At 46.6% G+C, this 21,653-nt stretch overlaps 1 protein-coding gene across 13 annotated transcripts in view; it reads right to left on the bottom strand.

Annotated features, from left to right (window-relative positions):
* The window catches only part of CLEC16A (C-type lectin domain containing 16A), a 222,268-nt gene that overhangs the window by 97,495 nt on the left and 103,120 nt on the right, over window positions 1–21,653 (bottom strand). For 10 of the 13 annotated variants that reach the window (XM_023760228.1, XM_023760226.1, XM_023760229.1 and 7 more), the window contains 2 exons: window positions 17,280–17,315; window positions 13,500–13,620 (listed from right to left, as the gene is read on the bottom strand). In XM_023760228.1, the coding sequence (XP_023615996.1) occupies window positions 13,500–13,620; window positions 17,280–17,315 (157 nt within the window). The remainder of the gene's footprint in view (window positions 1–13,499; window positions 13,621–17,279; window positions 17,316–21,653) is intronic. The other 3 variants (XM_006096342.3, XM_006096343.3, XM_006096341.3) reach the window with 1 other exon arrangement.

Genomic DNA, 21,653 nt, shown 5'->3' with positions numbered 1-21,653 from the left:
GATGAGAGAAGACGATAGTACACCCCAAGGCTTTGGCTTGAGCAACGAGAAGGCCGGAATTCCTGTTTATTAGTGGAGGAAGACTCAAGTTTGAGGAGCTTCTCTGCTGGCCTTTGCTGGCTGGGCCCTCTGCTCAGCACACCAGGCAGCTCCTCTACCTCCTGACAGCCCCCTGCGGTACAGACAGAGATGGGTGAGGTAGGGGGAATGCCAAGGCTACACAGCCTGTGAGTGCCAGGGCGGGACTCCATCACCCACTGGAGCCCCATCTGCTTCCCTGGCCACCTGTATCCAGAACCCACCCACCTCCCGAGGGCTGTGATGTGCCTCAGAAGATATTGCTCCTTGAGCAAATCTAAGCCACCAGGTCCCTTGTTATGGGAGAAATCAAAACTTCGGTCCCATTTTCAAATGTGTGGAAAGGACTGGGATTTGGAAAAAAAAATACTTAAATTGTAGAGTACCTTCAGCAGAAACTATCATTTTTATAGGCTGAGAAGGAAAAAGCTCAAAACCCAGTCTCTACTACTCAAATGCCTCATTTCCCCAATACTCAGAATGGAATCTAGAAATTCTGCTTTGTAGAGGAAAAAAAAATGACTTCTGTCTTTTTCAGAAGAACTGTCCTAGGACTGCTTCAATACATAACCAACAAGAGGGCACAGCCATTAGGTGACCTTGTGATTTCAGCAGAACATGTCTCTCTAATGCAGCTCAATTATGATTGTAAGTTTATAAAACAGGGAAAGATTACAGGAATATACATTAAACCACATCAATGAGCGCTACTGAGAAAAAAAATAGGTTCAACAGACAGGTACCAATCAAATAATCAATACGCAGGAAACAGCTACATTACCCTGCTTTAAAAGAACCAAATAATGTTGCAATTGGATTTACTTAAAAATTTTCCACTTGAACAAAACTGACAGCTGTATTATAATCACATTTCCAGTCACTTTATAAGATACAAATTTCATTTCTCCATATTTCTACTTCATTTCTGAAAAGGGGCCAGCAACATTATTCATCAAGCCCACGGAGAAGGAGCCTAATCAGAGAGGGGGGGGCGACGCTGTTAATTCCATGTTTTCCGTTCCCTTAGAGAATTGGTGGTTTAATTCAGACATGCTTTTTTTCTGATCAGTCTAGTTCAGGTCCTAGTCTCAAAGAGATGCGGGGGGACGGGAGGGGGGGGTGAGTATTTTAGCCCTTAGGTAAAATGATTTGGGATAGTGCAATGTTGAAATGAGACAATCTATATTTTTAGAAAACACCAAGGTGGGTGTAAGAGTCTTGGTATATTTCATTGGTGGGGAAAAGTCTGCATTAGGAAATTGCTCATTCAAATGTATGAGAATGATGAGCAAACATCATTCTTTCAACACAAATCCGACTGCCCCAAATTACTCAACATTTAGAAACATAATTTTTGTGTTAATGAAAATGCCTTAAGTGTTTGAGTAAAGTGACTGCTAAAGCTTTAGTCAGTTCAATCCAACGAGCCCTCTTCGAATGCGTACTACGTGCCAGGCCCTGTGCCCGGCACTAGGGCTAGAAAACAAAGTGGCCAGTGCATGTGTGAGGTGCTTGGGGAGAGAAGAGGAGGAGGGGGGTTACCTAATTAATTCTGCAGTGAGGAGGGAGGAGGTTGGGAAGGAGGTCTGGGAGGGCAAGCCAGGCAAAGGGGACAGCCTGGGCAACGGGCTACAGGCGAGAAGCGGCAGGCAGGCTGGGTCCAAGAGCATGCAGGCGGCATCACAGCCAGGTGGGCTCAGATATAGTGAGATGGAAGGCGGGAGAGGAGGGACAAGGCTAAGTGTGGCAGGTCTGAAAGTTTACAGCAGGGGAGTGATGGTAGGATAACTGTGTCTTTTAGACACAGGCAGCAGGGTAGATGGACCAGTGGGGCAAGGCCATGGGCGGGAACCCCACAAGGGAGACACTGGCTATGGGGAGCCTGGGGTGGGGTGGGGGCAGAGCTGCAGAGGTGGAATGCCTGGTGACTTCCTGGATGTGGATTAAAGCGGGTTCAGGAGTGGTTCCAAGTTGGCCGGTCAGGTGACAGGCAGGTGGGGTGCCCACCATGGTGCTCTGCCACATGTCTACATGTGAGGAGACCCAGTGTAGACGGCATTACTTTTGTTGTTGTTAATCCTCACCCACGGATATTTTTTCCATTAATTTTAGGGAGTGGAAGGGGAGATGGGAGGCAGGGGGAAGAGAGTGAGAAACATCAATGTGAGAGAGACACATCGATGGGTTGCCTCCTGCACGAGCCCTTCAGTGAGCGGGCTGATGCTCTATCCACTGGGCGACACCAGCCAACGCAAGGACTGCATTACTTTTAAAGACAAAACACAGCAGGAAAGTGTAGGCCGAAGAGCCACAAAACTACACTTGCCTGGAGAGTGGGCTTCAAGGGTTTCATGTTAACAACATTGGCCCACTTCAGCGCCAGCACTACACAAACCACTTCTTAGGGGCTCCATGCCTGAACACTTGAACTAAACTGCCCCCGAGGAACCATCTGGGCCTGAATCATGCCTTCCCTGAGGTTTCAGTTCTTCTCCAGTCAGCCAGCACCCACTTTCCTAAAAGTCATCTTTCCAAGAAACTGACCATCTAGTTAACAAGCCTGTGTGACCTCCTCCACGTTTCAATGCATTCCATGGACAGAAGAGGAGGCTTGGCTTTGTCAGACTCCTACCGGGAAAGGAGTATAATAAGAAAAGAGTTTAATGCCGGATGTGTAGTCCCAGATGATGAATGCTGATGACTGTTTTTACTAGGAAAGCTCTGCACATGGAAGACGCTGCTGAGCTGTGTTTTTTTTTCAATTCTAAATTTTCTTTGCAACTTTCTTTTTGTTGTTGTTGTTCACACTATTACAGATGTTCCCCCATGCTACTGAGCATTTTTGATGGATTCTCTCCTTTAATCTACAGAATAACCCTGAAGCGAGCACAATCACCCCCACTTCACAGATGAGGAAAAAAAAGCTGAGAGGTTAACTAGTTTGCTCAAGGTCACACAGCTGGGATTCAAACCCAGGTTTTTCTGATTCCAGGGCCCTAGTTCTTAAACATTACATTCCTCATTAATTCAATGTTCAATTTTCAAGAATGTTGATTTTTGAATGTAGATTTCCCTCTTGCTACTCCTTTGGCTTTTACTTTGAAAACTTTCAAACTTCCAGAAAAGTTTAAAGAATAGTACAGTAAACACATATATGCCCTTCACCTAGATTCATAATTAATAGTTAGCTGCATTTGCATCCTCTCTCACTACTAATATACCCACACACTCACACATTTTTATTATGTGAATCATTCCAAAGCTGTCGGCAGCATGACATTTTACCCCTAAACACTTCAGTCCGCATTTCCTAGGAATAATGACATCTCTCACAGAACCACAACATCAGTATTACACCAAGAAGTATAAGACCTACCTCAATTTTATTATCTAATCACAGCTATATGTAAAATTTCTCCAATTTTACAAAAAAATGTCCTTTAAAGACACAACCCTCAATCCAAGACCCAATCCAAGTGGATAGCTGTCGTGTCTCTTTTCATTTCAATCATCTAGGACAGCACCCCAGCCCTCCCTATATTTTTGATCTTCCATGACATCCACACTTATAAAAAGTTCCAGTCAGTTGTCTTCTAGAATGTTCCACATTCTGGACATGTCTTTCACAGTCTGCATTATTTATAGGCTATTTTCTAATTTTCGCCAGGATGAGGCACATGACAATGACTGGAACATCAGCAAAAGAAGGCAACAGAGAGAACTGACAGATAGGACCACAAGAAAAGAAAATCAATGAGCTCACATTTTCAGGGACTTACACTCAAACCACATAACTGGCTTGGGGAGCTTCATAACACTCTTGCTGGAAACAAATCTCTAGGCAGCCAGATGATACACAACCAGGGACTTCCACTTGGTCTAAGAGATCTGGCCTGCAAGGGCACCGGGACAAAGCATGAAGGGAGATAGGAACTGGGGAAATGGGGGAATACTGCAGAATCATTCATGACATTCACAGTCATATTTGTCAACAAACGAAAGAATAATAAAGAAAGGAACTTGGTCCAGAATTCAAACGGGGAGGGAGAATTTGGAGTATGGCTGCCACACGGGGCTTCTATAAGCCTAGTAAGCGTCCCCAGCTGCACTTGTTCTGCAGAAGAAGCAGTTTGCAGGTGGGCACAAGCAGAGCAAAGGCTCTGAGGTGGGAACATGCCTGGTGTGTCTGAAGAACAGCGAGGAAGCAGAGAAAAGCCAGGTGGTGCCAGATGGCGCTAAGCCTTGTAAGTCACCATAAAGGTCTCCGCTTTTAGTCGGAATGACTGGAGGCTACTTTGAGTACAAGCAGGACATGATCTGACATATTTTGAGAGGATAACATTGGACACTGTATCGAGAATTAACTATAGGGGACAAGGCAGAAGCCAGTGACTGGCTAACAGGCGATTCTAACAAACCAGGTAAGTGATGTTGGTAGCAAAACCAGGTGTTCAGGGCTGGGGTTGGAAGAGATGGTCAGAACCTGGATATACTAGTATTTGGAAGGGAGAGCCAAATAGGTATCCTGACCAACTCGAAGTCCAGTTTGAGAGAAAGAAGGGAGTCAAGTATGAGCCTCAGGATGGAGTTCCACCAACTGGGAGATGGAAAGGCTGTGGGAGGCAGGTTTGTGGGGAAGATCAAGTTCCACTGGGTTCATGGTAAACGTGAGGTGCTGAGCAGGCAGTTGGGTCCTCAGGTCTGGGGTTAAGTGGAGGCTCATGGCTGGAGACAGAGTGAGACGGTGAGAAGGGCGCATGCCCAGGAAGAGAGGCAGCCAACTGCTGCCTGTGGGTGTGGAGGCTCCATGGACAGACTGTCCAATTTTCAAAGTGATAGATAGCTATGTTTGTACAATAAAATATCCTGATTTAAAAATGTTGGCAACATTTAATATAAAATTTAATGGAAAGTGCTCCATCAGCCTACAACTGTGGGCCTATCTGCCTGAGGGCCAGTAGTTTGCAACCGCTATACACAGCTTATTGTTCTGCCTTACAATAATCCTGCAAAGATGGGCATTGCTGCTCTCATTTTGTCAATGAGGGAACCGAGGCTCAGAGAGGCTAATCAATTTGTCCAAGGTCACACAGCACGGAAGAGGCAGAGCTACGATCAGATGCCAGATCTGTCCTCTCTTAAGTCTGTATTTTTCTGGGACCCAAGGTTCCACCATACCTTCAGCTTCTTCTTAAAGAGGCAGGTCTGGGCTAGAAACAGCCAGAAGGAGAGCAGATGGAAGGTCCATAGCAGCCTGCCTTGCCAAGGGACAAGCACAACTAAAATAGTGTTACTATTGTTAATAATTAGCTTCAAAGGCATGATGGCTTGGGTTCCAGGGAACAAGCTAGATCAAACAGGATGGGCTTCCCTGAAATACAGTCCCTGCACTAGGCCATAGAGCAGAACACAGCAGCACCCAAGAACAATTCGCTACGGGTATGTGAGAAACACATGGGCACCACCTTTTGGACACTTCTATAAGATGGTTCTTGCATGCTTGGTATCCCAAGGGAGCTCTCTGCTGTAACTATTTGCTCCCACCAGGTCCATAAATCTTCTCTTCACACTGAGGCCCGAGGGGCTCTCTGAGGTGCAAATCTGATCATGTCACCGGTTAAAAACTCCTCTCACTGTATTTAGGATAAAATCGAATCTTTGATACATCTACAATAAGCATGTCAAACTCAAAGGCTAACATGGGCCAAATAAACAAGGTTTAAGTTTATGTGGGCCACAAAAAAACAAAAGCTTCAATTTTCATAGAAACGTAGGTTTATTTGGATAGAGACATGCTGAATACAAAGGGCTGAAATAAATGAGTCATCATTAACACAAAATAATAGAACATTTTAATAAAAATTAATATTATTTCCTGAACATTAACTTACCAGACACTGAGTAACTGCACAAATTAATAAGCGTAACACAAATAAACCTATTTTCCTTGTTCTCCGAAAGTTAAATATTTCCTGTTGCGCACACCAAACAAGTCAGTCTAAGACTAATTATGTGGCAATTGGCTGCTAGTATTAGTGGAAGAAATGGTGCGCCTGCGCATAAGGCACAAGGGAAATGAATGCAACAAGATTATAGTAATCAGTCATTAGCGAACGCTGTAGTTCGTTATTAGTAATTATGTATAATAGGATATTGTAAAAATTAAGTCACAAAATTTTTATTGAAATGCTTCTTACATACCATTATATTGGCTGGGCCGCAAAAATATTCGTTGTGGGCAGCATGCAGCCCATGGGCCGTGAGTTTGACATGCTTGATCTCCTTAGCCTTATTGCACCAGTTTTATTTATCTCCTGCCTGCCCTTTGGCCACACTGCTATTTCTCATCTTCCTGACCTCCCCATTAGCCCCAGGGCCTTTGCTTTTGCAAAGTTCCCTCCTCGCACCCACATCCACACCCAGCCCTTAGATGGGTCTCTCTGACCTCTGGGCAGGTCATTCCCGTTACCTGATCCTACAGAACTTAGCACAGTGGCATCTGACTTTGGTCTGTGTGATGCTGTGATCAGTGCTCGCCTCCCCCAGAAGAAACTGAATCAGTAAAAACAGACATTGGCTTTCGCTTTTGTCATTGATCTGCACTTGACATTTTTTTAAGACACCCATTAAAGCACAGTACATGGGCCTACAGTTAGTCCCACTGCTGTTTCTTGGAAAGACTTTCCCTCATTCTGAAATGATGTCCTGTCCTTTCTTTTATGAAATGATAATGCATAAATGCTTTTTTTCTGAATATGACTACTTGGTGAAATAAAAAGTTGGCAATCCCATCCCCAGAGGTTTGTTGGGTTTTATTTTTGTTTGGGCATTTCCCTGGGCTGTGAAGTCCCAAGGTCTCCGAACCACTTCCATACTATGCTAGATATTCTCTAGGCCCGCAGCCCTGGCAAATGTGTCCAGTCTGGTGAGGAATCAGATCTAGAGTACAAAGACCTGCTTATCTGTGCACATCAGCCTGGAGGGCTGGGCTTTCTCACAGACCGCTGGACCTAGGATTCTAACAAGCTGCTGCAAGGCCTTGAGGAACAGCCCTCTTGGTTACAAAGCAGAAGTGGAAGTGCCAACAGCTTTGGAATGGTTACATGAGTGGAATATTACACAAGTTACTAAACACAGTAAATCTGAAATCTATGAAATAACGTGGAAAACAGCTTCTGAGGCGAACAAGAGGTTTCCAACTCACTCCCTAGACATCGTGGCCAAGCCGCCTTCTGGCACCTCTCACCTGGCCACCAACTCACCCCTCATCTTCTGTTTGGAACATTCTCTTTCCCCAGGGCTGGGCCTCAGATTATGGAATCACCATCCCCTCACCCTTTGCTGTCTAATTGCTCCCAAGCTCAGAACCCAGAGTCGAGCTAACTCTCCAGCATCCCCACGGTGGATTAGTCACAAAATGCTGCCCCCAAACTGTGGCCCCATTCCCCTTTCCACTGTCATCAGCCCGTGGGAACCTGCCACAGCCTCCTAAATGGCCTCCCTGCAGTTGTGCCAGGCAGTGTTCTAGGCACTTCACCAATATTAACTCATTTATTCCTCCCAACAACTCCCATTTTACAGATGAGAAAACTGAAGCATCAAGAGATTAAGTTACTGGTCAAAGGTCACACACTGGCAAGTGGCAAGGGCAAAGCTGGGATTTCATCCTGGACACAGTCTGGCTCCCAAGTTCATGCTCATAACCCTATGCTCTGGGGCCTCTCTAGCCCTGGCATGGTTCACAGGCCCCTGCTGGGACTGCCTGACCTGGCGGTTACAGTTCTAGAAGTGCACTTGCAGGACACATGTCCCTCCAGCAACCCTCTGATGGCTTCCCTCTAATTTTTGTTTGTTTGTTGTTTTCCACTGAGTTTTAGAGAGAGTGGAAGGGACAGGGAGAGACAGAGAGAGAAACATTGGTGTGAAAGAGAGACATCGATTGGTTGCCTCCCTCACGTACCCCAACCAGGGCCGGGGATTTAAAAAAATATATATTTGTATTGATTTCAGTGAGAGGAAGGGAGAGGGAGAGAGAGATTGAAACATCAATGATGAGAGAGAATCACTGATTGGCTGCCTCCTGCATGCCCCCTACTGGGGATCAAGCCCACAACCCGGGCATGTGCCCTTGACAAGAATCGAACGCAGGACCCTTCAGTCCGAAGGCCGACGCTCTATCTATTGAGCCAAACCAGATAGGGCAGGTCTGGGGATTGAGCCTGCAACCGAGATACGTGCCCTTGATTGGAATTGAACCTGGGACCCTTCAGTCCGCAGGCCAACACTATCCACTGAACCAAACCGGCTACGGCTGTTGGCTTCCCTCTACACTAGAATTGAGATTTGGCTCATCTTAGGTCTTCCTCCCCTTGCTCCTTACCTGCCAGACACAACAGCCTCCTTTAGGATCTTAGGACACACCAAGCTTTGTCCCATCTTCCAGCCTCACCTCGCCATCACCTCTAACTGGTGGGCCTCATTCTTGCATTTTCTCATAGAATCTTCTGGTCCCTCCTATACAGCACCTCTCTGGGGAGGCCCTCCTTAATCAGCCTACCAGGTCTTTCCTCCTAGCTACTCCCTAGCACAGGACCCTGTTCATGACCTCACAGAGCCATCTGAAAGGTCGTGCATTTACTTCCTTCACACCTACTGCTCTCTCAGCTCCCCTCTCCCCCATCAAACTAGAAGTATCATAAGAGCAGAGACCAAGTCTGGCTTTAGCTCACTATCACATCCCAGCTCCCAGCACTGTGCCTGGCATACAACAGGCACTCAATGTAATTGAACAAATGGATGGATTTCACTGAATGGATTTCATAAATGGGCTTTAAAAATCAGAATACAATCAGGTGCATGCAGCACAAAGCATGGCTACAACATGTAAAAGTCAAGTGCCCATGTGGATAAGGCTGGGAAGGAAACCAGATGGTTCCTGAGGATGCCTGGTTGCCTGTATCTCCCTAGGATGTCTGGGTAATGGGGGAACTTCCTCTACCATGATTGCCTCTGTTATCTGGAAACAGGCAAGACTCCTTCGAAAGGCTCCAATGCCAATCCAGGCAGGAACCTGGCTTCTCCTTGAAGTCTGCTTGTCCTCAGAGCACTACCAGGACTGCTGGTCAGTAGGCCTACTGGTGAATGTGCAGTGTGCCTTGCCTGGACAGGGGGTGCAGCTCTCTTCATCTCAGCCCAAGCAGCCAGAACTGCCTTTCTTGCCCCCAAAACACTGCCATCATACAGGTGTTGTACTGGTTTGAATATTTCAGGATACGTTCCTAAAACATTGTTAAAGCGGAAAAGGCCCGCCCCTTGGTGCCCCACAGTATGAGTTACATCTCGATACTTAGCAGCTACAACAGGGACGACAGCCAGCTCTCGTTCACTGAGCACCTACTATGTGCCAAGCACAGTGCTGTGTGCTGTATGTGCATGTTCTCATTTGATCTTCAACAGCCTTTGCAAAGTCTTTTCGAACCATCTTAAAGGCAAGGCCACTGGGCCTCACAAGCATGAAGACCCCGAGCAAGATCACAAAGCTGATTACTTCCAACTATGCCAGAGACTGCAAAATCAAGTGTCAATGGGGCCAGGGTGGCAGAACACAGGAGAGCACAGGCCCCAGGTCTGACTCTATCCAGATGAGCAGAGAGGCTAGAGAAGCTCACAATTTGCCATGATGGCAACCAATTCAATTAAGATTAACCAAAGTCCCTATCTATTAGAAGTATTTATAGATGCAATAATATGATGTCTTCCATTAGCTTTTATACACTGTCAGGGGGCATATTATAATTTGAGAAATGGTGGGGCAGATACAATGAGACTGTACTGTGCAAAAGGGTAATAACTGTTAAAGCTGAAGACTGGGCTTATGGAGATTCATGTTGTTCTCTCTAAAGAAATCTAATCTACTTTATCTAGTCTATTTTCTCTTCCCTTTCCCCTTTCTTTCTTCTTTCCTTCCCAGCCTTATCCACATGGGCACTTGACTTTTACATAGTTGTAGCCATGCCTTGTGCTTCATGCACCTGATTGTATTCTGATTTCTTCCTTCTCTCTCTTTCTCCTTTCCTTCCATTTTCCTCCCTCTCTCCCTTTTTCCCTCCCTCCCTCCCTCCTTGGCAGCCAGTTTGTGACCTCTGCCCCCACCACTCTCTACAATGAAAACAAGACAGGCTTTAAGGACAGTTTGCTTCCTTCTGGAGGACTGATAACAGGTTGATGCATCTTTGATGATCCTTGTCAGAAGTCACCCCACCAGAGCTCACCTGCTGTACTTGGCCTAGAGGCCTGCTGCTGGTCAGCAGGCATGTGAGATGGCTCCTGAGTACTCATGAACTGTGGTTTCTTATCAAAGTGTGACAAGCTTAGTAAATACACTCTTCTGTCACCTCTTCCTGCTGTACAGAGCAAGCATTTCTTTAAGTGTGTCAGACCATATCACCTTAGATAAAAGTTGACCAACCCTAAACTTTTCTCCCTGACTCAGCTTCCTTTTTTGTTGTTGTTGTTAGGGAAACAAAACACTAAGCTCATAAGAAGTGTGTCCAGCTTCCAATCATTTACCAAATACAAATGCTTCCGCCTACATTATGATGCCTCCTTCATTTTGTACAAACGGAGGACATCTTGTGAGACGCAAAGCATGCTAATTTCCCCCAGTGGAAGATGAGATGGGGCTCAAAAGGAATAGGCTCCACTTCCAGCTCCGGGCATATGACCCCAGCCTAGCCAATCACTGAGTTGAATTCCTCTGGCCATTCCAGCATTTAAAAAAAATCATACACACACACACACACACACACACACACACACACACACCAACACAGGTCAACAACACGTGTAGAGCTTATTCTATGCCATGTACTTGCAAAATCCGTAATTCCTAATATTTTCTGGATGGCATCCTCTTTAACAAAGACATAATTTGCAACCTGACTGGGTAAAGATAGACAGCCATTACTTTCTTAATGGCCAACTCCCCAAAAAGGCTCAGTTAAGTGACCTCAACTAGCAATATAATCAATTAAAATTGATAAGTGAAATACTTTTAACCTTTATTTCAGCAGGCCATTCTTGGCGGGAGAGGGAGGAAATGTGAGTTCCCAGCATAAAATTTAATTCCATTTTCAAATAGAATACAGTAGCCCCCTTTAAAGCAAGCTGTTTCCCTTTCTTTCTTTGAATCAAATCAGAAAAAGACTGGTTTGTAGTTCTCTAGAAAACTTGATCAATTTAAACCCTTACAGAACCCACTATGGCCATTTCTCAAAAACGAAAAGCCAAAGGAGATGGGCATAGAGCACAGAGGGAACATAGCTTCTTTGTTCTTCCAAGAAAAAAAAAGAAAAGAACATGAAGAGGCATAAAAAGAAGCTAGACAGCCAGGTAAACGCATAATAACCACGTACTCTGCTCTTCGTATGCTTCACCTCATTTAATTCACGAGTGATTCTGACAACAATTTCCTGAGAATAGTTATATGCTAGACACATTTGGTCAAGTCACATTTCTTCTTTTTTTTTTTTAATCCTCATCAGAGGATATTTTTTTTCATTGCTTTTCAGAGAAAGTGGAAGTGAGGGGGAGAAAGAAACATCGATGTGAGAGAGCAATACAGGTATGTGCCCTTGACTGGGAATCGAACCCAAGACCCTTCAGTGTGAGGGTTGACACTCTAACCACTGAGTCCACCAGCCAGGGCTCAAGTTACATTTCACTCAAGTGTCAAAACAGCCCCAAATATAAAGAAGGTCATCTCCATTTTCCAGGCGAGAAAACAGATACTGTAAGGGTTTCAGTCATTTGCTCAAGGGCAGGAGTATTTGGCTTGAAAGCCAACCCTCAGTGGGCTATATCATGATCGCTGGTCACACAATTGAATCGTTTTGTCAAAACTAATTCAATTGTACACTAAACTTGGTGAATTTTATTGGCTGTAAATTATATTTCATAAAGCTGATTTAAAACAAGGACCCCTCTCCTCATACTACACAACAAAGAATGGCATTTGCTGTTCCTGCTTGCTCAGGTTCCATTTCTTCTTTACAAGTTTCCCATGAAGGTTCTTTCCTTCCTCTCTCAAGTGATGGGGCTCAAAAGGAACAGGCTCCACTTCCAGCTCCGGGCATATGACCCAGCCTAGCCAATCACTGAGTTGAATTCCTCTGACCATTGACTGGTTCAGGGATGGTCATATGACCCACGCTGGGCCAATGAGAGCACTGCCCTGGACTTCTATAAAAGGGAAAGAGTAGCTCTGTTTCTGTCAGGGCTGCTTAGCTGCTTCAACAGATCTTGGAGCTGCTGATGGCCACTGGTCTCACTTGGTGAGAGCCCTCCTGAGGATGAATCCAGAACAGAGGAAAGCAGAGCCGAGAGATGCAGGGTAGTAGCTTCCTGATGATACTGCTTGAGCACCTAGATCCAGCCATCCCCGAAGGCAGCTAATCCTGGACTTTCTAGTGACATCAGCCAATTCCCCTTGCTTTTTCCTTAAGCAAGCCTATGTTAGGTTTTCTGTCCATTATAATTAAAGAGTCCTAATATACTACAATGCCTTTAAGAATCAGAAAACCATCTTGTCTGCTCCCTAGCAAATCGAGGAAAGAGAGAGCTATGTAGACACATGAGGAGGGTTATGGTAAAATGATCAGGCTTTATACCTTTTGTCTCCTTTAAATCTCAGCCTCATGCTGCAGTGTATTAAATAAATAGTCCAAGGATTCAGGTTGAGCACAGTTTTCTGGCCTCCAAAGCTTTTATTCCTGTCTACCTAAATACTGGTGATTTGCTTCCTTTTGTTTTTTAATCTTCACCCAAGGATATGTTTGGGGGTGTGGGGGGTAGGAGAGAGAGAAAGAAACATTGATTGGTTGCCTCCCATATGCACGCCCCAACTGGGGATTGAACCTGCAAACCAGGTATGTGCCCTGACCAGAAATTGAACCGTAACCTTTTGGTGTACGGGCTGATGCTACAATCAACTGAGTCACCCGGTCAGGCTGTGATTTGCATTTTTGAAAGCCCTTTTTTTTTTTTTAAGCAGCAGAACCCTTTAATCGTTGGATTCATACAGAAAACCCTTAATAGACAAAACCAATCAAACTGATGCTGCTATGATTGCATGGAGGACGGAGATCCTGGAGCTTGAGGATCCCCAAAGCCCTGGCACAGATCTTTTACTAAACCACCTGCACAGCTCCGCCTGGTCTCCAGAGAGCAGAACCCGCAAGCCCAGAATCAAAGTGCCTAGAATCTGGGTCCCCTTCTTCAAAAGTTTTATGGGACATGCACACTCTATTACCAAGGTCACACATCAACACCAGTACAAAATGCAGGTCACACACCGACCCTTCCAGTGACGCGTGAGTCAGCACCACAGTGTCCCCCCTGCTGTGACTCAGAGGCCAACTCACTGAGATCTAGGACGTCATCGGTTTTAATCAGATCTTCCTCCCGAGTCAGTGGCAACTGGGTCTCCGGCTCCCCTCGCAGTTGCAGTGACAGCGAACGGAGCATGAAGAACACCCGGATGGCCTGAATGGACAGTGCAGAGACAGAGAAAGGTGAGATTGCAGTCATTTTGGTGAAATGCTTCACATGGAGAACTCACACTGACATTTGATTAAAAACAAACAAAACAAAGTCTGCCTCTCCCCCACTCCCAGTATCATGGCTCTGGTGCTTTCAGGGCAAGACAAAAACCAAAAAACTGCAAAGGGCACAGCCTCTTTCAGTTATCCATATCCAGGGGTTCAGGCGTGGGCCACTTTCCCTCAACTGAGCACCTGTCATTTGCCAGGACATTTAGCCTCATGTCATGTGACCTTGATGACACCCAAGGAGGTGACATGATCTGCCTGGGCACACATCTAGGGAGGGCTAGAACCAGGCCTCTTTCAACTAAACCAGCATGGAATTTGGAAATCCAAATCATGAGTGAAAGTATTTCAAGGTCCCACCGACTGAATGTAGGGGCAGGGGCGGCAGAAGAGAGGCGATGCTTGGGGGGCTCAGAGCCAGCGAGACCCCATTAAAACCCTGCCCCGCCCTGGATGAGCCCCTTCACCTCGGAGCCTTGGTCTCTTGGCCTTCCATCAGGGTATGTTACTGACGGGGCAGCACACCTGGCACCTGGCAGGTGTTCAGTGATGTTAGTGCCCTGAGCCTCCCCTGCCAGCTCTCTGGGGGCAGAGGCAGCTCCATTAGCGCTGGGATTCTTGGCCCCTGGAAGAGGCGTCTGGAAGAATCCTGTGTGGTCATTAGGCATTTCCAGAGAGCAGGAAAACAGCAGAAGCCCAGGCCCCAAAAGCCAGAGAAGTTTGTGCAGAAAGCAGCCTTCACCCAGGGCCTGCTTGCTCCCCTTGAGTCTTAAGTTGGGGCTGACTTGCCCACCAACCGGAGGCCAGGAAGCAGAAGGGCAGCCCACAGGAGAGATCTCCTCCAGACCACTGTCCCTGACTTTAGCTGATGGCCACAGGTAAACAGCTCTGGAGTCAGGCATATGAGATCTGTGTTGGACTCCCAGCTGTGCCACACTGGGTAAGGCCTCTGAACTCCGTGAGTTCAATGTCCTCATCTGTGAAATGGGGATGGTAGTCCCCACCTCGCCGGGCTGCTAGAAGGTTCTGAGATAAAGCTGGGGGATGGGCAGGAAGCAGCCAGCATGTGTTCTGTAAAGGGGCAGCTATCCTTTACTCCAGTCACTCGCCAGCTGGGCACGGGGGCGGGCATGGGACAAACCACTGTCGCCACTGGTGAGCCACACGAAAATGAATTCCAGCCCACTTTTGGGTCCTCTTGTTTACAGTTCTGAGGACTACAGGCTTGGCCTACTGAGAGAAGAGGCTGCCCTTTATATGACAAGGTGTCTCCCAAAACCAGGACTCCTGATAATCCAGGCAGTAAAGATGCCCCACGGCAGGCCTAACACTAATCCTGCCTTGGCCTGGAACCAGCAGGAGACCTTGGGCCAATCACTTAATCTAATGTAGAAAACTAGAATAATCCTACTTCCTGGACCTACTGTCAACCATGAGCCCTAGAGAAAAATAAGCTTTTATATTGTAACTTAGAAGCCCGATGCACAAAATTTGTGCAAGAGTAGGCCTTCCTTCTCCCTTTTGCCGGCACTGGCTTCCCTCTGGCACCCGGGACCCGGGTTTTCCTCCAGCTGCTGGCAGCCACCTGGGGCCCAGGCTTCCCTCCGGCCGCTGGCAGGCACCCAGGACCTGGGCTTTCCTCGCAGCCCCGCTTCATCCGGAAGGTCGTCCGGAAGGACGTCCAGTCTAATTAGCATATTATGCTTTTATTATTATAGATGGTGATGGTGGTGGCATTAGTAGTGATCTGAGTTTTTAAAGTACAATCTTCATAAAGACATCTGCAACAGTAAGAAGAGGTATACTTTCATTTAAAAAAAATCAAAATAGCTTTTATTCATAATGCTCCTATTGTGTGCCAGGCAATGTGGGTACTTGCCTGCAATGTAAAGATTTTATTCAGGAAGAAACATTGTGGAGGGGCAGAGAAATCTAAGTTTACGCAGCTGCTGAGTGGCTGAGCTGGGGTTGAACTCAGGAATGTGTGACACTTGTGTCACTTAACCAAGCACATGAGGAGAAGACGTTCCAATGCTCACGGCAGCCCAAGTGCAGAAAGCCCAAGATGTGGGTGGGCACCTAACCTATGTGGCAGTTTGAGAAAATAGGGAGTCACAGCCTTGAGATGAGGGAAAAAGAAAGAAAAAGGCCCATGGCGATCAGGTCTGAGTTATGTGGATGCTTCATTTCACTGCCAACAACCCATTCCTCTTGGGGCTCTGAAGGCAGAGAAATCAAGAGGACCCTGGACGGGGATGAGGAAAGACAAATGTGTGCAGCTTACATCCATCACTCTGAAAACCAGAGCCTTCCAGTGTAAAAGGGGTTTGAAACTTGGCCCCTAATGTGGACCTTTTTGGTAAAAGATCTGCTTTTGCTCTTCAAGCAACAGATGGAAGATAGTTCCAGGAATACAAAATAATAATAAAATAATAAAAATATGAAGCATATATAAAGTAGAACCCACAATATTATTCCTGGTTCCTGCCTCAACTGCTAAGAGCAGGAAGAATGCATGAGAAGCCACGCCCACGAACGTGAGAGGGGGCAGGTTCCCAGAAGGCCCGGTGCTCCACTTGGGGGAAAGCTAGGTCCCATTGGGGCTACTGGGTCTGGCAGGCACTTGACAAGCAACACAACTCCCGTGAATTCACAAAAGTTAAGACACCAGGAGAAGACATCAAATTCATCCCACCACCCCCTAAAACAATACCCATGCCCTCTGCTACCCACCGCCTGCCAGGTACAGGAGGGCACTATACTGTCATCTCATTCTAGCCTTTTAAAGACCTGCTTGTTTCTCATTGTACAGATAGGAAACTACAGCCCAGAGATGTTAGGCAGCCTCCTCAAGGTGACTCAATTAACAATCAGACTCCCAAAGTCTACGTTCTTCCAACCACATGCCTTTGTCTTTAATAGATTTAAGCTTGGGATCCAGCTTTAAGCTTTTACTGAGTACTTTACTTTGCTAAATACACATGCAAATTTAAAAATAATACTAAAAAAGAATTATTCTTTGAGGTGCTGCCACAGAATGACAGGAAGACTGACTCTGGAAGAGCAGACTAAATTTGGGAAAGGTGACAGCTGATTAAACTCAGATATAAAGAACTCCTCCAGTTTGCTTCAATGCATGGGGAGCAAACTCTGGCAAGGAGAGTCCTGGGATGAGTTCAGTGAGTGGGGCAGGAGGATGGGTTCAGTCAGACAAACCTCGACTCAACCTGGGGTCAGGCAAGTAGCATGAATGCCCCAAGCCCAGGCTCAAGCTCTGGAAATGGGGACCCACCACCCCTGAGATCATGGGGCCACTACAAACATGCAGTGACAAAGTGCAGGTGACACACTGAGCCCTGGGGCTGGTCCTGGATCAAAGGCTCTGCTGGAGCCCTTCCCCCGCTTCCCTTGCTGCATTTGCAAGCTGCTGAGTTTAGGCGACAGTCACTCAGGTTAGCAGCCCACCAAGACCGTGGACGTGGCTGTGAAAGTCAGTCATTTTTAAGAGTGCTGAAGCCGTTTACAGTGGGCACAGCCCATTGGGAAAGCAATCTGGCAATATGTAGAGAGTCACACACACAAAAATATTCATACCCTTTGAACCAGAAATTCCACTTCTGGGAACTTATCCTAAAGAAATAAGCCAAAAGAAAGAAAACACTGTGAAGCTGCTCATTACAGTTCAGTTGAAAATAATGTAATACTGCAAGCAACCAAAATGTCTACCAACAGGAAAATGCCTAAGTAAATTATGGCAGAAGCCACCAGATAGACTTTTATGCACCAGTAAGAAAGTAGACTTATTAAAGTTGTATTACCACATGACAAACTTCTTGCTCTACAAAGGAAAGAGAAAGGGGTGTGAGGATAAAAGCAAGGTCATGGCACACTCTCCCTGAAAGCATGTTAAGATGTGTTTGCAAAGAGAGGGAGGAGACAAAAAAATGTCTAAGTGTTGATTGTTTAGGGTGATGAAATCATGGGAAATTTTTCGCTCTACTTTTGAAACTTTATGAGGTGCTACTGTATTTTTTTTTAATGCATAATACATATCCAAGGAGTAAAGCAAAATATCCTATTTCCTCAAGGCCAGTAGCGATAAACAAAAATTGTTTGTGGTTTTACATGAGAACGGGGAAATAGAATGCAGGGACAAATAAAACTTTATGCAAATAATTTATTTCATAATGGTTTCCAAGATTACTAACATAAAGATGGCTAGTGGCTTACATTCAGAGTTTGATATCCACCAGAAAATTCTCTCCCAACCTCTTTTCCTTAGCATTAAACTTCGGTAGATTTAGATCAATAAAGACTATTTCTTCCCCACCTAAGATGTTGGAATGCTCCACCAATGTTCAGCCAACATTTCCTAAGTACTTACTGCCTGCTAGGCACTGGGCTCTGTCACCTCACAGTCACTCTCTCATCTACTTTGAGCAAGAGCTGATAGGACACACAAGGAAGTTCAAGCACAGAGAGGTTAAGTAACTTGCTCGAGGTCACACAGCTAGAGTTGGGATTGACTGACGAGCTTTCTCTCAAATATCCCTGCACAGGGGGAAGTCCAGCCCGAGTCTGAGGTTCTGCTTTCATGTTCTCATCAGACCCCAGTAGTCCTTGTGACCCTCATTTCAACATGAATTTCCCTTTTTAGCTGTCATGACCAAGTGACATTCTTGCTATTTTGATCTTTCTTATATTATTTGTTCACTGTCTAGTCTTACATCTTAGAGTGCCTAGCACCTAGAAAATGCTTAATAAAGATGTCAAATGAAAGAATAAATAGTGTAATTTGCAAAATGCATGAGGGAAAATATGACTTTATTGCCAGGTGTCTCTCCATGGCCTGCGAGTCCCAGCACCCCTCCTCTCGTGACCCTTTCCCCCCCTCCTGGCCCCTTCACTCACTCTGCTCCAGTTACCCTGCTCCTTGAGCACGCTGTGTTCTGCCCCAGCAGGAACTTTGCACTCACTGTTGCCTTCATCTGGAAAGTGCCTCCTTTAAGTCTTTGCATGGCTGCCTCCTTCTCGCTCTTCAGTTTCAGCTCAGGTCTCAACCTTGGCGGAGGAGCCTTCCTCCTACGATACATCTCTATATATCTAAAGTAGTGCCAGCCCCCTTTCCTGCAGAGGGACAACACACTTGTCATTCGTTTACTTGCTAATAAACTTTACCTCTCCCGATTTCATGGGAGGTTCAGAAGGCAGCCACATTTTCCCTGGTCCCCAGCATTTGGCACAGGAATCTGGTGGTTCTTTGATGAATGTATGAAGGAATAGTTTACAAGTTAGCAATGATTTACTAGTCTGGTTGTTTGAACTTCTCTCACAAGTCCCTAAGGAAACTAAAGGGTAGGATTTCTGAAAGGCTCAGCCTCCTAGAGTTAGAAAAGTCTAGTTAGTAGGAAAAAAAAAAAAAGCCTTTGAATCCAAAAGATGAAATGGAATGTTCTTTGGATACAAGCAAAGAACTTGAAACAAACCACATAAGCCCTCAATTGCTTGCTAAACCATACACTTCCTTAAGTTCAAATTCAAAGCACACCGCTGTGCTCTCATGTCTGAAACGGGCTGAGAAGCTAAGCTTCTGGAGGATTCCAAATAGCTACCTTGCAACAGGAACTGGACTGAGGTGAGTGGTGGAATCTCCCCTTCAGAAACTGATTCTTCACTATATTGTCCACCTGAACCTAATACAACATTGTATTTAGACTAAAAATAGAAAGAAATTGATTCTCGAAGTCAACAAGGGAAGCTTCTCTTAGGTGGATGGCTGTGCTAGCAGGTGGCCAACCCTATTTTAATATCAACCTTCTCCCTGGCTCTAAATCCATGGGCCCTGGATTTGCTTTTATAAACTTGTCAGATAGACAAAGGCTGACCAAAGGCCCTAGGGAAGCCCAGATGTTCCCAGAGGTTCTGTCCATGCTTCAGTTATCAGTTAGGACTATGCAACACATCTGGGGCAAGGGAGGTGGGCAGCACAGCCCCAGGAACTTGCAGCTAAGTGAGCTGTGAAGGGCAACGAGAAGAAGCAAACCCCTGTCATCAGGAACTGCCACTGGCTTCCAGTGTTTCTGCCTCTCACTGAGTCCTCACAACTTTGGCAAGGCGGGCACATGTTGCTTTTTAGATGGAGAGAGAGTGGCTTACAAGGTAGCAGGAATCCCAAAGCCCAGGCAACCCTTCCTCTGCCATATGCCTCACCGTTGAGTTTCTCCCATTCTCTCCTGTGGATCAGGACTGTCTGCGCTAAGCCAGCAGAGCATGGTGTCAGAAATCTGCTAACAGGGCCAAGGGCCTCGCTGGGCTCCAAGGCCCCCGAGATCTGGTTCCTCCAGCCCCTCGACTCATCACTTCCTATGTAGCCTCCCTCACTCTGGCTCCAGCCACAGTCCCTCCTTGGTGCTGCCTTTTCCCACCTCACCCTCTAGACTCTGAAGACTGGGGCTGTGTTTCTTATATCCCTGGTGTCCAGTGATGAGTAGCACTAATATATACAATGAAGGGAGCAGTGAGGAGCAGCAAGTCAGAGTGGCTCTGAGGCCACTCCAACTGAGCTGAATCCTGGCTCTGCTACTTTTTAAAAATATATTTTTACTGGAGGCCTGGTGCATGAAATTCATGCACAGGAGGTGGGGGAAGGGTCCCTCAGCCCGGCCTGCACCCACTCTAATCCGGGATCCCTCTTGCAATCCGCTCCTAACCGCTCTTCTGCCTGCCTGCCTGCCTGCCTGCCTGATGGCCCTAACTGCTCTCCCCTGCTGGCCTGATCTCCCTAACTGCTCTCCCCCTCCTGGCCTGATTGCCCTAACTGCCTAACTACTTCCCCCTGCTGGCCTGATCCCCCTAACTGCCTATCTGCTCTCTGCTGCCGGCCAGATCCCCCTAACCGCCTACCTGCTATCCCTTCCTGGCCTGATCGCCCTAACTGCCTATCTGCTCTCCCCTCCTGGCCTGATCCCCCTAACTGCCTACCTGCTATCCCTTCCTGGCCTGATCCCCCTAACTGCCTATCTTCTCTCCCCTCCTGGCCTGATCACCCTAACCACCTATTTGCTCTCCCTTCCTGGCCTGATCGCCCTAACTGCCTATCTGTGCTCCCCTCCTTACATGATTGCCTTGCCTATCTGCTCTCCCCTCCTGGCCTGATCCCCCTAACTGCCTATCTGCTCCCCCCTCCTGGCCTGATCGTCCTAACTGCCTATCTGCTCTCCTTTCCTGACCTGATCGCCCTAACTGCCTATCTGCTCTCCCCTCCTTGCATGATCGCCCTAACTGCCTATCTGCTCTCCCCACCTGGCCTGATCCCCCTAACTGCCTATCTGCTCTCCCTTCCTCTCCACACCCTTTGGACTCCCGGTGCAGGCGTGCTGAGAGCTCTCTGCCACGGCCCTACCCCCGTCCTGATTGGTTGTTATGTGACAGCATCCCGGCCAATTTGTATATTCCTCTATTATTAGTATAAATTGGTTCAGAAAGGAAGAGGAGAGAGAGAGATAGAAACATTAATGATGAGAGAGAATCACTGATTGGCTGCCTCCTGCACACCCCCTACTGGGGGTCAAGTCCGCAACTGGGAAATGTGCCCTGACTAGGAATTGAACCATAACCTCCTGGTTCATAGGCCAATGCTCAACCACTGAGCCACATCAGCTGAGCCTGGCTCTGCTACTTAATAGCTGGGTGACCTTGAGCAAATCACTTGACCTCTTCGTGCCCCCGTTTCTTCCTCAGTAGAGGTGGGAATAATAGTAATGACAAACTCTTAGGACAATTGTAGAATTATGTGAGAAAATTCATTTAAAGTACAGCTATGAACACTCCACTTTATAATAAAGAGTGGGAGCTCATGTAAGTGTTAACAAAGCCTGATGGACCATGTCCCAGGAAGGAGGCAGGACGCAACCCAGAGTGGCAGCTCTCAGCATTCACAGCCTTCCATGGTCCATCAGGCTTTGTTAA

The sequence above is a fragment of the Myotis lucifugus genome, unplaced genomic scaffold (assembly GCF_000147115.1).
Source record: "Myotis lucifugus unplaced genomic scaffold, Myoluc2.0 scaffold_176, whole genome shotgun sequence".
In the NCBI taxonomy this organism is placed as follows: Eukaryota; Metazoa; Chordata; class Mammalia; order Chiroptera; family Vespertilionidae; genus Myotis; species Myotis lucifugus.
Note: the sequence above shows the minus strand (reverse complement) of the source record. Positions and strands in the feature narration are given on the sequence as shown.